We start from the raw sequence: 14,592 nt of genomic DNA, 5'->3' as shown, positions 1-14,592 counted from the left end.
GATGGTTGGCTTCTTCCTTTGTGCCTTGAAGGACTGTGGGGACGAAGCAGCAGAGGTGAGGTGGCAGCCCCGTGTTCCCCTCCAGGCAGGGCACATTGCACCCCGTGAGTCCCAGGGGCAGGAGGGAGCCGGGGGGCGGGGGGTGCAGCTGGAGACTGCTGGTCAAGGAATACCCCCTCCAGAAAGAGCCCCCTCCCCAAGGCCATGCTGGGAGCAGAACCCCCTCGCCTGGGAGGGGAGCTGCATGCCGGGGCCCTTCCTCCTGCCTGCTGCCCTCACTCAGTCTCTCTGATGTGCTCCAACTTCGTCCGTGCATTCCTGCTGGGGAATCGAGCCTTTCGCCTCGCAGAGGCCAGCCGAAGGGGGCTGCCGCTGTCCTTCCGCGCCTCCCCGGGTGCCGAAGAGAAGAGACTGAAGGCGCAATACGAAGCCAGTTCCAGCTCTGCAGAGCATCACCAGGACAGGCCCTCTGCACCCACCCCTCCCGGGCAGACAGCCAAGGACGGGTCCCTGGGACCCCCGGCAGCACGTGGGATGGGACCAGAGGCCATGCCCTGCGGCTGGCGCCGGCCGAGGGTCCCCGCGGGGCAAAACAAGCAGATCACGATTTGGGAAGCGGCCACCTGTACACCGCCACGGCCATTATCACTGCCACCACCACCGTCACTGCCACCACCGCCACCACTGCCACCGCCACTGCCACCGCCACCACCATGCCACTGCCACTGTAACTGCCACCGCCACCGTCAGTACCACCGCCATTGACACTGCGACGCTGTCTCGGTGAGTGGGGGATGCCGCGAGGGGTAATGGGGGCTGGCCGCTCCCAGGGGCGGGGCGGGGAGATCAGCGGGGACCGCCTGCTCCCCCCAGGCCCCGGCACCCCCGGGGCAGGGGGGCACCGGGAGAGGGGGCGGGGAGAGAGCGGGGAGAGGGCTGGGCTTCACACTGAGGGGGCGGGGCGTCACTACCCGAGTGACGACGCGGCCCGCCGCTAGGAAGCGGGGGCGGGGTAGGCGCGCGTTTCCGGAGGGGGGGGAAGGCGGTGCCCGGCCGCCTGCAGCCAATAGGCGGCGGGCGAGGGTGTGGCCTGGCGGCCCGCCCCTGGCGGGGAGGGGCGCGGCGGGCCCCACGTGCGGCGGCAGCATGGCGGCGGCGGCGGCGGGCGGCCGGAGGGCCAAGGCCCCGCGCGGGGCGGCGGGGCGGCGGCGGCCGCGGGCAGCGGGAGGCCGTCCCGTCGACGAGGAGGTGTCCAGCGACTCCGAGCCGGAGAGGTGAGCGCTGCGGCGGGGGGGCGGCGCCGGTGCCGGCGGGGGTGCCGGTGCCGATGCTGTCGCGCGTTCCCGCAGCCCGTCGGTGGGGCGGCGGCGGCGGCGGGAGGCGGCGGAGGAGGAGGAGGAGCTGGAGGAGACGCCGCAGGAGAAGAAGCTGCGCCTGGCCAAGCTGTACCTGGAGCAGCTCCGCCAGTACGGTGAGTCCCGCCCGGTGCCGGAGCCCCGGCGGGGCGGTCCCGGGCGCTGAGCCCGGCCCCTCACGCCCCGTCTCCGCCGCAGAGGAGGAACGGGCGGCGGAGGAGGAGGAGGAGGAGGCGGAGCCGGCGGATCTGATCGGCGACCGGCTGAAGGAGGACGTGGTGAGCGGGGGGGCGGGCAGGGGCCGCGGCCCCCTCCCGCGGGGCCGGGGCCGCCTCGGCTGAGCCCCCCCGCTTCTTCCCCAGCTCGAGCAGAAGGGGCGGCTGCAGCGCCTGGTCGCCGGAGAAGTGAGTGCCGGGGGCTGGGGGGCTGCCGGGCCGGGGGGACGCCGGGCCGGGGCCCTTCTCCCGCGCTGGAGCGGCCCGGCTCACGTCCCGCTGTCCCCACAGGTGCGGCCTCCGGATCCGGGCAGCATCCGCGTGCTGCGGGGGCACCAGCTGCCCGTCACCTGCCTGGTCATCTCGCCCGACGACAGGTTCATCTTCTCCGCTGCCAAGGACGGATCCCTCATCAAATGCAAGTGTTCCCTCGGGCCCGCCACCGGCCGTTCCCCCGGCCCGGACCCTGCGGGGACCCTGCAGCGGTGGCTGGGGCTCTGTGGGAGGCTCGCCGGCACGTTCCGGAGTGGCGGGAGGCTCCCAGGGGGTGATGGCCATGCTTTTCCCGCAGGGGAGGTGGAGAGCGGGAAGAGGCTGTGTGTGGTGCCCGGGGGGAAGAAGGGCACCGAGGAGCGGCACATGGGGCACGCGTCCCACGTCCTCTGCATGGCCATCTCGTCAGACGGCAAGTACCTGGTACGGGAGAGGGCTGGTGCTGCGGCGTGGGGCAGAGAGGTGGGGAGGGGGCAGCGCACCTCCTCCCAGGGTCTGTGGAGGAGACCCTGCTGTGCTGGGTTAGAGCAGCCCCTGCTCCCAGTGGAGTCCGGAGCGGCTCCCTGGGACCCCCCAAAGCACACGGGGTGGGAGCAGAGGCTGGGGTGGGTCCCCACGGGGCGGGTCTGGGGTATCCCCTGTGTTCTGCCAGGCTACGGGAGACAGGAACAAGCTGATCATGACCTGGGACGCAGCCACGTGCAAGCGCCTGCACATCTTCACCGGGCACCGCGACGCCGTCTCGGTGAGTCGGGGGCAGCGACCGTGACACCTGCGGGGCCAGGCGACACCGTCCTCCCCCCTGCCCCTCACCGTTGCCCCTGTGTCTGTCCGTCTGTCCGCCCGCAGGCCCTGTCCTTCCGGAAGGGCACGCACCAGCTGTACAGTGCGTCTCACGACCGCTGCGTCAAGGTCTGGAACGTGGCGGAGAACGCATACGTGGAGACCCTGTAAGAGCCAAGGGGGGAGGGACCCCACTGACCCTCCCTCGGCAGGGGCAGGCGATGGGGCGCAGGGGCCTGCCCGTCGCAGCTCTTTGCCGTCTCCTCCTCCAGGTACGGGCACCAGGACGTCATCACGGGGCTGGACAGCCTGAGCCGGGAGTGCTGTGTGACGGCAGGGGGACGGGATGGCACCGTGCGGCTCTGGAAGATCCCCGAGGAGTCACAGCTGGTGTTTTGTGGGCACCAGTAGGTCTGGGACGGGAGGGAGGACTGCAGGCAGGCGGGTCCGGCTGGGCCAGCTCTGCAAGGGTGCCAGGCGTCACCGGGAGCCTGCCAGCACCCTGGGGGTGCCGATGCCCCGGTGAGCCCTTGTCTCCTGAATGGGATCCCGGAGCAAGCTCGTAACTGACGGTCGTCGCCTGTTCTCTTCGCAGGGGCTCCATCGACTGTATCCAGCTCATCAACGAGGAGCACATGGTGTCGGGTGCCGATGATGGGTGAGCACGGGGCCGGGGCGGTGTGTGGGGTGGGCAGGCAGTGCGCGCAGGCCCCCTCACCCCTCCCCGCCCCAGCAGCTCTGTAGCCCTGTGGGGGCTGACGAAGAAGAAGCCGCTGGCACTGGCCCGGCAGGCGCACGGCATGCAGGATGCCGAGGGGCTGCAGGAGCCCTACTGGATCTCGGCGGTGGCCGCCCTGCGCAACAGTGACCTCCTGGCTACAGGTGTGTGGCAGCCGCTCGGGAGGAGGGGTTTGGGGGTGCAGGGAGGGCACGTCCTGCTCCCTTCCCCAGCTCGGGGTGCACGGCAGTCTCCTCTCTCTGCCCCAGGCTCCCACAGTGCCAGCGTGAAGCTCTGGAAGTGCGGTGAGGGATTTCGGAAGCTGGAGCCCCTCTGGGACATCCCCTTGGTAGGGACGGGGAGGCTGGGGCTGCTGGAGCTGGGCTGGGGGGGGGGGTTCTCGGCAGGGGCTCCTCTCACTGGGTGTCAGGAGGTGGCTGCAGGAGCCCCTCACCCCTGCCCTGTCCCCTCCAGGTGGGTTTTGTCAACAGCCTCAAATTCTCAGCAGCCGGTGACTTCCTGGTGGCCGGCGTTGGGCAGGAGCACCGGTACCGTCCCCCCTCCCCGGTGCTGCCCGGGGGTGCAGCCCCCCCCTTCTCCAGTGCTTGGCGGAGGGTGACCCCCGTCTCTCTCATCAACAGCCTCGGGCGGTGGTGGAGAGTCAAAGAAGCCAAAAACAGCATCTGCATCATCCCCCTGAAGCGGACGGCTGCGGCCCCTGGCCCCAAAGCCCCCGACAGCTCCTAGCCCCTGGCCCTGAAGCCGCTGGAGCCGGGTCATTAAACAACCGCCCGTCCCCGGATCCGCGCCTGCGTCCTTCGGGCGAGGACCTTCCTGGGGCCGGCAGGACGTGAGCAGGGGGTGGCGCGTGCCCCCCGACCCTGCTGGCCCCCGTATCGTTATGCAGCTCTGCCCTCTGCGAGGGTCTGCCCCCTTCCCTCAGCTTTGGTCGGACCTGAGCTCTGGAAGAGTCCCTTTCTTAAAAAAAAACAAGCAAAACCAAAACCACTTTATTTACATAAATTACAAAAAAAAAAAAATCACACTCTTGCTCACGGAAAAAAATCTACTCTTAAAAACTTGGTTGGGCTCAAATACCTGGGTCCTGCTACTCGCCCGCAGCCCCTGCCGGACCCTCCCTGCGCTCTGCAGGGCTGGGGGGGCAGCGGGCCCTCGCCCCCACTCCGTCGCCCACGAAGGCGTGAGAAGCACAGCCAGGGGAGGGATGGAGGGGGCTCGGGCGCAGCGCAGGTGGCTTTCGCCGGGGGGAAAAGGTGGAACTGCGAAGCGCCGGGCGAAGGGTGACACGGGGTGGGGGGGTGGCAGGCACCCGGGGTGGCCGGGGCGAGGGCAGCGGGTGCCGGCGCGGGGCTCAGTGTGGAGGGAGCGGGAGGTGCAGGGGGGCTCGGTGCAAGTGAAGCGTGAGCGGCAGCGTGGCTTGGCGCGAGGGAGTGGGGCCCTGCGCCGTGGCTGGGTGCGAGGGATGGGGGACGTGCGCCGGGGCTCAGTGTGGGTGACGGGGGGGCTTTCACCACGGCTCCGGTCGAGGGATTGGGGACGTTCACCATGGCTCGGTGCATGGGACAGGGGATGTGTGATGTGGCTCAGTGCAAGGGGAGGGTGACACGTGCCCTGGCCCGACGCGGGGGACACGTAGTAGCTCTGCTGGGTCGGGGGGCTGAGCCTCCCGGCTGCCTCTGGCCCCAGAGCGGGCCCTGCCATGGGCCCTGCTCTCCCTGGGGAGCGAACCGGGGGCAGGAGCGGCAGCACCACAGCCTGGGCCCCCCATCCTTCACAAAGATGATGTCGTCGAGTCGACCACCTCGCGGCCGTTGCACACCGTGGGGACGTACTGCGAGGCCGAGCCTGGCCGGGAAAGCAGCAGTCAGGGGCAGGCTGGGGGCCGGCAGCGGCACCCCCCCTGCCCCGGGGCATCCCGCTGCGATGGGTGCCTGGGGAGCTGCATCCCCCGGCGCTGGGGTGGAGGGTGTCCGCGGTGGCCGTGCCCCCGCAGGGTGGTGACAGGCACCTGAGGCTGTTGAATCACCCATGCTGGGGTGGAGGGTGCCTGCGGTGGCCGTGCCCCCCCCCCCCCCTCCCCGGGGGCTAAGGCAGAGGGTGCCCAGGGTGGCCGTGTCCCCTCGGGGCAATGACGGGCCCCCGGAGCAGCACCCCCGGCAGCCCGTGCTGCAGCCTTGGGGCTCGCAGCCACGGGAGATGAGGGATTGAGACGGGGGACGGGGATGAGCCACAGGGGACACAGCGTCCTTCGTCCCCCCCATTCCCAGCCATGCCCCACCCTGCACCCCACTTTCCTTCAGTGGGGTGCTCCCTCCCTGTGCCAGGAAGGGGGTGCTGCCCCCCAGCCCCCCAGCTCCACTGTGCTCACCCTGGGACTGGCTGGAGCCGGCAGCCGCCACGCTGAACCGAGTGGTGCCCACGCGGTGGCTGGCCACGTTCTTCTGCGGCTGGAAGAGTATGATGTGGAGCTTGGGGGTGAAGAGGCAGCCGAGGACCACAGTGCCGCTGAGGCTCACCGAGATGCACATGGTGGTGGTCTGGACCTGGAGACAGGGGTGGGCGTCAGGTGGTCCTACCACCAGCCCTCTGCCCCGAGCTCAGCAGGATGAAGCCCTCACTGTGGCACTGGCCAGCCCTGGTGGGCAGGGGCTGCTGCCTGCACCCTGCAGGGACATCCCACCCCAGGTCCCTCCATCAGGGTGGACCTGCTGGACACCCACGGGGAGAGGATGGGCACTGCCCTGATGTGGACGTGCCACCCCTGCAAAGCCAGGCACACCCTGAGCAGCACCCCCAGACTCGCCAGCATGCTGCTTTGGGGCAGCGCCTGGGGCCAGAGCCTGGCACCCCCCACCCCAGGGCCCACTCCCACCGGGGGATGCAGATCCTCTCTGGAAGTCCCTGACTGCAGCTGCCCACACCAAGTCCTCCAGGTCCGGGAAGAACATGTCTAGGGGGTCTGAGGTCCTGCGGGGCCCACCCCATGCTCCCCAGTCCCTGGCACTGCTCGGGTCCCCAAGGACCATTCTGGCATTCATGCCCTGGGGGGAAAGTGTCTGGATGGGCCAGGGGCTGTCTGCTGCCTTCACGTCGTGAGGCTGAAGGATGGCCGGCAATCACTCCTCCATGGTCAGGTTGGGGTGGTGGGTGGTGTGTCTCTGGAGGTCTCAGAGCCATTTCCCATCCTCACCCTAGCCAACAATCTGTCAAGGGGGTAGGCGGGATCATCTTCATGAAGACTCATTGCCCCCTCAGCCACAGCCCTTCACCTACCCTTCACCTGGTTCCGAACACCCCAGTGCAGAGGTGACCATCACCAGGTCCATGGCCAAAGACACCTCCCCAGGCTCACACATCTCCTAGCCACAAACCCTGCAGGGCCCAAATTGCCACGACCACTCAGTTCAGGCCCTATTGGAGCCCCCCAAAACTCAGGCTCTTACTCGGTAGTCGCTGGAGGTCACGTAGAAGATGGGCAGGAAGGCCAGCCAGATGATGCAGGTCGTGTACATGGTGAACCCAATGAACTTGGCCTCATTGAAGTTTTCAGGGCATTTCCGTGTCTTGAAGGCGTAGACCGTGCAGAGGACAATCAAGAGGACATTATAGGTGAGTGAAATGAGCATGTTGGAGTCACGGTTGTTGCACTTGAGGGTGACGATGTACCTCTTGTCAGGCTCCGTCTCCTTGCCTGTACCAGGGGTCTCCACCAGCAGCCAGATGATGACAATGATCAGCTGGCAAGAGATGAGGGCCATGCAGATGACCACCTGCGATGTGGGGCTTATGAACCGGGGACGCTGGACCCCCTCCTTCACCCCGCTGAAGATCCTGGCGATGCGATTCGTCTTGGTCAAGAGGGCCGAATAGCAGACAGCGAAGGACGTGCCCAGCCCCAGGCGCCGGAGCGTGCACACCTCAGTGGAGGGCTTTGCAATGAAGATGAAGGTCATGCTGTAGCACATGAGGACCCCAGTCAGGAGAATGTAGCAGAGCTCCCGGCCGGAGGCCTTCACAATGGGAGTATCATTGTTCTTCATGAAGACTCCAAAAACGAAGAGGGTTGAGATAAAACCCAGGCAAGAGATAGTGACGGGACCAATGGCCCAGACATCTTTCCAGCGGATGTACTCTTGGGGCAACTCGTAGCAGCCATTCAGGGTCTCGTTGGGCCAGTAGCCAAGACCACAGTCCATGCAGGTGAACTCATCCAGCAAGTACTCGTAGGGCTGGCAGGGGATGCAGATCCAGCAGCATATGTCTCCAGGCTGCATGCTCTTTATCTCATTCTTCTTGCAGGGGTCGCTGCACTGGGACACAGGGATGGACATCTCAGCCCACGGGATGAGGCTGGTGTTGAGGATGAGTCCCTCAGCCCAGTAGCCCACCTTCTGGTACCGATACCGCCCGTCCACGTGGTGATAGTTGAAGATGTTGTAGCGCCCGATCCCGTCGCCATAGCGGTCAAATCGAACGACACTCTTGGTGTCTGCTGGCCTGAACGGAGCTGGAGGGAGGAGAAGGGGAGACGGTCACTGCCCTGGGGCAGGAGAGCGCTTGCTCCCAGCGTGGAGGCAGGGGTCCTTCAGAGGGTCACATCCCACCATGGCCACAGGCGAATGTCCAACCCGTTCCCTGCCTTCACTCTCACACTTGCTGTCTATGCACACGTTAGGAGCAGGAAAGCAAAAGTGGAGAACTACCCCCCATGTGCCGAAGAGCTCGGCAGCCCCAGCCAGCTCTGCAGGGGCGAAGCGGGGGATTTTGCAGCCTCCATGGCTCTCAGTGACACCTGGGTAGCCGGGCTTAGCCCAGGTCACGGAGGACACGCTTCTAATTCACCCCACTATGTGGGTCCCTGATCAAGGGTATCCCTCCTGTTTAATCCCTGAAATGTGAATAAATCATGACGCTTGCAAGTGAGGTCTCCAAGGACCCATGTTCTTGGAGGGTCCCTTGTGGGGGCTGGTCCCACCCAGCTGCAGCAGGATGGAGTTGGTCACCAGCTTCTCCACACTGGGGACAGAAGGCCTGGATTGCCTCCCAAGGGTGATGGTGGGCTGTTGGCATCCTGGGACGACCACAGCCCGTGGCACAGGGGTCCCCGGGTGTGGGCAGGCTGGAGGAATTGGAGGGTCTTGGGTCAAATTTGGGTCTCCTTCCTCTTCCCTGCCCCTCCACCCATCCGTTTCCAGTTAGGCAGCCAAACCCCATCTCCATCTCTGGACTCACCATCAAAATTAACATTGAGCATAAAGTCCTTGTAGAACCTCTTGCCATTGACGGGCTTCATGGCGTCACAGAGCTTGGTGGCATTGGGGCACAGCGCCTGGTGCATGTTGTGCAGAGAGTGAGCCATGGCATAGACTGCATTGACCACGAATGTGATCTTGGACTCTGGCTCAAACTTGCCTGTCTTGAGGGAGTACCAGCTACAGTCCTGCGTGTGGAAGCTGCACTTGAACTTCTGCTCCCAAAACTCCCGAAACCAGGGATTTCGGCTGTTATTGTAGGGGTGGAGGTTACGGAAGTAGGTAGCAAACTCTTTAATGGGGTAGGCAGCCAGCTCGATGGTGATGGCTCCTTCCGCCACCGCTTCGCTCCCAGCCACCACACTCTCCAGGGCTCCCCACCCATCACTGGCCACCCACATGAAGGACACGTTGGCTCTCTGGGCAGCCGTCAGCAGCTCCCGGGCATCCTCGCTTCGGGTGAACAGCACGACCACTCTGGCATTGGGCTTCTGCAGCAGAGCCCGGACCACTCCGTCGTAGGTCTTCTTGTTCATGGAGCGGCCCACCTTCTCCGAGGTGGCAATGCAGATGTTGCGCATGCGGGCTTCTTGCTCAAAGGCCTCGATCCCTGTCTCCCCGTAGTCACCCTCCGAGGCCACGGTGGAGACGTAGGTCCAGTTGAAAAAGCGGAGGATCTCTGCCATGGCTTTGGCTTGGTAGAAGTCTGGTGGGACAGTGCGAGCGAAGTAGTCGTAGCGGGACTTGTCGCTGAGCTTGGCGCTGGTGGAGGCATAGCTGATCTGCGGGATCTGGAAGAGCCGCAGCAGGTTGGCCACCTGCAATGGAGGAGGAGAGGTGGGCGCCTGAAAACTTGGCCCAGCGAGGGACTTTCCCACCGGAGGACCCCTGTCCAGCACCAAGTATTGCATGGTGCTCCCAAGCACGACTGTGGGGCTGATGAGCAACCCACCCCACCCGGAGGGTCCTGGCTGGCAGACGGATGGACAGGCAGGTGGCCGGCACATTTGCAGGGTTGCTTCAGTGCTCAGATGTGCTCGCTGCTTGTACTTTTTTAGCATTTCATGCACTCCCCTCTGAAATTCAGGGCTGGGGAGGGGATAAATGGATTCGTGGCAAAAGCAGAAACTCCCCTGTGGGCGACCTGTGGGAGATGCTCGTGGGCAAGGAGAAAGCTGGGGCGCCTGGCACCCCGCAGCGTGGGGGGAAAGGGCTCCGGGGGCCGGGAGCTGGGGCAGGGCCCCCCACCCAGCCCAGGGGGGGCTACGGACTGGCACCTGCGCATCCCACATCCGGAGCCCTGGCGGGACCGGCACCTTCCAGCCACTCGGCAGAAGCCTTCGTTAGCTTCAAAGGGGAAAAAAGCCCTGCTAATGAGGCTGTTAAAAACCCAGGCTCTAGGAGCAGCAAGGCAGGGGCTTGGGCACTCCGGCAGGGCCGGTGAGCCTGCCCACATCTCGCTGCTCCCCAGGTGAGAGACGCAGCTTGATTAACGCGGACAAATGTTCTCAACGACAAAGTCCCCTAACGGCACAAAAGCCCCCGAGCACAGCAATGCCGCTGCCTGGCCTCGCCACGCAGGGAGCGGCCAGCCCGCCATGCCACCTGCTCCGGGGTCGGGACGGTGCTTCCAGCTGTGGGGACACGCCGGGTCCTCCCGCAAGGGAAGGGACAAGCGCCTGCGTGGGCTGGACCGGGGTGCCACCTCCATCACCCAGCCCCAGCTCCCTCCACCCCATAGCTGGGGGGACGCGGGGACCCCACGGACCAGCAGCCGTGGTTTGACGTGCCCCGGGGACTCGTTAAATCTTAGCGAGTGTGTGGGCCAGCGGCAGTTCCCGGGATCCAGCCGCCCCCCCCAGCTGCCTGCACCCCATGGCCGAGCCCCACAGAGGTGGGTGCCCCCTTGCAGCTGGCCATCCCTCGCAGGCTGGGTTTGGGGGGGGCAGAGGGGACGGTGCCCCCTCACGCTGGGCAGCTCCACGTCCCCACATGCCTGCTGCGGTGTCCCCAGCACCATTCTGACATCAGAAGCGTCACCGCCATCCCCACATGGGACAGATCCGCTGGCTCAGCTCCCATGGATTATGGTGGGGGGGGTTCCCCGCAGCCCCTGAGAGGATCCCAGCCACCATCAGGGCTGCAGCCCCCCCACGGCAGCAGAGACAGCTCTCTCCGGTGCCAGGCTGGCATTCCCTCCCCATTGCAGACAGGGGCACAGCGTCACCGCGAGGGATGCGAGAGCATCCCTATGCCGCACTGGCAGCAGCGTCATCGCACTGCTGCCGGGGTTTTACCCTCGCCCCTGCCTCCGTTTCTGCCGACCCCCCAGCCCCGTCTGAGCCCCTCTTGCCTGGGGGGTACCTGGATGGAAACGTCGCTGTAGGAGCCCCCGATGACGCCGGTGATGGCGGTGGGCACGTCGTCGTGGACAGCGTAGGAGCCGTCGGGGCAGATGTGCTCGGAGCCGTCCACCCTGGTGAGGGAGGCGCGGACGAAGTCGAGGGACTGCTCGAGGGCGTAGGTGTCCTTGGAGCAGGTGTCGAGGATGTGGGCGCCCAGCCTCACCCCCGGCAGGATGCTCCCGTCCTTGTTGATCTCATCCAGGGCGAAGAGCATGGCCTCCAGGCGCTGGATGCCCCGGTGCTCGTTGATCTTGCCGCAGTCTTCGCTCCCCACTCCTTTCTCGTGGACGGGGAAGAGGCCCCCGATCACCAGGTCCCCGTCCGTGCTGATCTCCTTCTTGCCAGCCGTGCCATGCCCGGCGGCCAGGCAGGTGGCCAGGCGCATCAGCCACAGCCAGGCGGCCAAGGGGACCGCCATGGGGTGTGCTGGCACCGGCCAGGGGACCCACGTCACCCCGTGTCACCCGCTGCCACTCGTCACGGGGAGGGCAGGCAGTCCCCAGGCATCGGGTGGCGGGGGCTGGCGCGGTGTCGGCGGAAGGGGGGTCGTGCTGCCCCGGCAGAGCCCTCGGCACCTGGAAAAGCGAAAAGAAAAGCTGCTGGGTCTGTGGGCAGCAAGGCGAGCTGGGGACCGTCCCCAGGGGCAGAGCCGGTGCTGCGTGGGCGAGCAAGGGCACGAGCCTGCCTGTGCCCCCCACCCCAGCACCCCCCCACCCAGGGTGCCCGCAGAAGGGCCAGCTGAGCAGAGGTCACAGCTCCAGTAGCAACCTGGGACCCCCAGGACGCCAGCGAGTGACACGCACCCTGGGAGACAAATGGGGTGCAGGGTCCCCCCCCAGCGCTCGCTGGGATGCGCTGGCACGGGCAGGGGGATGCAGAGCCAGCTCCTGCAGCAGCGCCAGGCAGAGCAGCCTGCCGGGGGGCAGCTTGCCGGCCCCTAAAATATCGGGGAAGGGGAAGGAGCCAGGGAGGTCACCCAGGGGCAGGGATGGCACCCAGAGCAGGGAGCCCAGGCTGGGCGGGCAGAGCCAGCGCTGGCTCTGAACTGAGCCCCTGACCCAGGCAGCGGCGTCAGTGGTGCCAATGGCTCCCGACCCGCGTGGCACCGGGGCCGGAGCAGGGAATCGCTGCTGGCTTCATCCTCCCGCAGCGAGGTGCGGGGCAGGCGCTGGCAGCCGCGGTGCTTCAGAGCCTGTTCTCTCACCACCGCCCCTTCCTTCCCCGTATACTAAATTCAGAGATTTCAGTAAAAGTAAGAGCCAGGTTTGCTGACTCCCTCTGCAGAAAACACGGAGGCGCGGGGGAATCAAAGGCTTTTGCAGCAGGCAGGCCTTTTTTTGGCAGGAGATGCAGTCCCTTCGGAGATCAGTTGTCTTTTCCCAAACCGCGGGAGAGATTTGTTTCCTATTTGGAGCCGAGTGCTGAAATCCCGCAGGCCCAGTGTTTCGGGGGCCACGGGAGAAGCAGAGCCCCTGACAGCCCAGAAACCTCAGGCTGCTCCGGCACAGAAAGCTGCTGGTGCCGCGGCTGGTCCCAGGGCTCACCGCAGCCCGGCAGAGCAGGATGCTCATGGGGGCACACAGGGTGGGGGGGGCGATGCCAGAGGGTGCTGGTCCCCCTGCAGCCCCCCGCAGCCGGTACCAAGGCCACTCTCCCCGAGCAGGAGCAGGCACCCCTCAATGCCCCCTTGGTGGCCCGGGGCAGGCAGTGCCCGTGGCCACAGGAGCCCTCCAGCAGGCAGCTGGGGCTGGCAGTGATGCCCAGAGGGATGCGGGCAGCAGGGTGGCACAGGGCATAACGGGGTGGTGTGAGGAAATGCATGCAGGACCTCCTCCTCCTCTGTGCCCCAGCGTGCCTGTCCCCGGGTGCTGCCTGATGCTAAAAGCCCCCAGCCGCCTCGTGGCATCTCCTACCTGAGCCCCCAGTTCAAAGGAGGCTGGGGAAGAGGCTGAGGAAGGGTCCCTGCCTTCTTCCAGTGAATGCTTTTGAGGGACCCAGGGTTTCCTCAGGCAGCAAAGAGGCCACAGGCACCGGGATTATCGATGGAGCCCATCAGTGGCAGGCTGAGCCCAGCGCGGGGGTCCAGCAGCACCGGGAGCCTGGCTCCTCGGGGTCCGGCTCGTCTGCGGCAGCTGGCGGGACCCGCCGGAGGAAAGGCACCTTCAGGCAAAGCTCTCCCGAAAGGGCAAACCATCACGCACTGTGCAGCGAGCCCCAAGGGATGCTGCGAGCAGAACCACGGCCATCCCCGCAGCTGCTCAGCTGGGTTGGCATGACGCTGGGTGGAGGACAGCCCCACGGGAACATCTGGAGAACCTCTGGGGAAGGGAAGCACCCAGCAGGGCAGAGCCCTGTCCGGCCCAACGGCTGCGGTGGGTCAGGAAGGCTCCTGGCTGCCGGCAGCCTCCCCTCCCGACGGCAGCGGGGACGGGGATGGGTGAGAAGGTGCCATTGCTCCCACTGCCCTGAGCGCTTCCCACCCACCCCCTGCCAGGAGAGCCGACGCCCTCCGACACCAGCACCCCGAGGGGCGGCGTGGGGTGCGTGTGAGAGCAGCAGCGCTGGGAGGGCACAGGGTGACCCCAGCTTCCAGGAGCTGCCATTGCCACCTCCCCGGGGACCCCGGAGACCCTGCTGCCACCGAGCTCTGCCGGGACCCCTGCACCTCTGCTCTGCCCCATGGCCTGCGAGCCCCAGTGCCCCGTGGGGCCAAAGCACCCTCCCTGGGCGCTCGCCCCCCACCACTGCGGCCATTCGGCTGCTCCTGCCCAGCCGGGCCGGAGCGCGGGGGTCTGGGGGTCGGGAGGCGAAGGCGAGAGGAGCCGGCGTGGCCCTGGCCCCTGCGCCCCAGCAGCGTGGCGAGAGAGGAGGAGGCTGCCCGCCCCACCGCAGCCCCCCGAGAGGTTGGGGTCACCCCAAATCCCCTCCCAGACCCGCCCTGGGGTCCGGCTGCCCCGGCAGCGCCCCCCCCCACCCCGAGCCGCTGCTCTCCCGGCCGGGGACAGCCGGCGGAGGGACGCGGGGGGCGGCAGCAGGGGCGAGGGGGGGGCTGGCCCCGGCAGGGCCCGGCGGGCCGCGGCGGCGGGGTCCCGCTGGGTGCCCGCTGCGGGGCTCGGCGCTGCCGGGGCACCGGGGGGACGGGGACCCCCACACACCCCCCGAGCCCCTCTCCCGGAGCCCCGCGCCCCGGCGTCCTGCGGCGGGCAGGGGAGAGCCCGCGGCCCCGGTGCCCCGCACGCACCCTCGACCCAGCCGGTGCCGGTGCTCGGGCTCGGCTCCCCTCCCGCAGCCCCGCCGCCGTGCCGCGGCCCCGACGGCTGCGGGGACCGCCGGTCGCCGTGCCCCTCCGCCGCGGGCGCCGGGGCTCTGGGGCCGCCGGGGCGCGGCCGGGGCGGGACCGCAGCCCTTACCTGGGCCCGGCGGGCTGCGCCGGGAGCCGGTGCCGGTGCAGCCGCTGCCTCCGAGCTGCGGCTGCCGCCGCCTCCCGCCGCCGCCGCTGACTCTCCGCCAGCCCCAGCCGAGCGGAGCCGCTCCGCCCCCCGCCCGGCCCGGCCCGGCACCCCGGGGCCG

The 14,592-nt window shown here is 67.4% G+C and overlaps 2 protein-coding genes across 2 annotated transcripts; one reads left to right on the top strand and one right to left on the bottom strand.

The window, feature by feature from the left end:
- Window positions 1–809: 809 nt before the first annotated feature.
- On the top strand, window positions 810–4,381 carry RRP9 (ribosomal RNA processing 9, U3 small nucleolar RNA binding protein). The gene is made up of 15 exons (XM_075432451.1): window positions 810–975; window positions 1,064–1,274; window positions 1,350–1,471; window positions 1,554–1,633; window positions 1,718–1,759; window positions 1,862–1,988; window positions 2,142–2,266; window positions 2,496–2,588; window positions 2,693–2,793; window positions 2,899–3,033; window positions 3,222–3,284; window positions 3,363–3,508; window positions 3,614–3,693; window positions 3,819–3,892; window positions 3,986–4,381. Exons 1-15 carry the CDS (start codon window positions 810–812, stop codon window positions 4,089–4,091), a joined length of 1,671 nt encoding a protein of 556 aa, XP_075288566.1. The 3' UTR covers window positions 4,092–4,381.
- A 653-nt stretch (window positions 4,382–5,034) lies between these two features.
- On the bottom strand, window positions 5,035–14,514 carry GRM2 (glutamate metabotropic receptor 2). The gene is made up of 6 exons (XM_075432726.1): window positions 14,433–14,514; window positions 10,982–11,597; window positions 8,598–9,435; window positions 6,809–7,872; window positions 5,734–5,908; window positions 5,035–5,210 (listed from the first exon to the last, which is right to left on the bottom strand). Exons 2-6 carry the CDS (start codon window positions 11,438–11,440, stop codon window positions 5,137–5,139), a joined length of 2,610 nt encoding a protein of 869 aa, XP_075288841.1. The 5' UTR covers window positions 11,441–11,597; window positions 14,433–14,514; the 3' UTR covers window positions 5,035–5,136.
- Window positions 14,515–14,592: the final 78 nt, after the last annotated feature.

The sequence above is a fragment of the Opisthocomus hoazin genome, chromosome 11, assembly GCF_030867145.1.
Source record: "Opisthocomus hoazin isolate bOpiHoa1 chromosome 11, bOpiHoa1.hap1, whole genome shotgun sequence".
Taxonomy (NCBI): Eukaryota; Metazoa; Chordata; class Aves; order Opisthocomiformes; family Opisthocomidae; genus Opisthocomus; species Opisthocomus hoazin.
Note: the sequence above shows the minus strand (reverse complement) of the source record. Positions and strands in the feature narration are given on the sequence as shown.

Excerpts from the sequence above, each read along its gene's own strand:
- RRP9 (XM_075432451.1), top strand. The coding sequence starts at position 810 with ATGGGGGCTGGCCGCTCCCAGGGGCGGGGCGGGGAGATCAGCGGGGAC. Across the intron at positions 1,760-1,861 it reads AGCGCCTGGTCGCCGGAGAA|GTGCGGCCTCCGGATCCGGG; the intron begins GTGAGTGCCGGG and ends CTGTCCCCACAG. Across the intron at positions 2,589-2,692 it reads GGCACCGCGACGCCGTCTCG|GCCCTGTCCTTCCGGAAGGG; the intron begins GTGAGTCGGGGG and ends GTCCGCCCGCAG.
- GRM2 (XM_075432726.1), bottom strand. The coding sequence starts at position 11,440 with ATGGCGGTCCCCTTGGCCGCCTGGCTGTGGCTGATGCGCCTGGCCACC. Across the intron at positions 9,436-10,981 it reads ACAGCGACGTTTCCATCCAG|GTGGCCAACCTGCTGCGGCT; the intron begins GTACCCCCCAGG and ends CCTCCATTGCAG. Across the intron at positions 5,909-6,808 it reads TGACCTCCAGCGACTACCGA|GTCCAGACCACCACCATGTG; the intron begins GTAAGAGCCTGA and ends CCCTGTCTCCAG.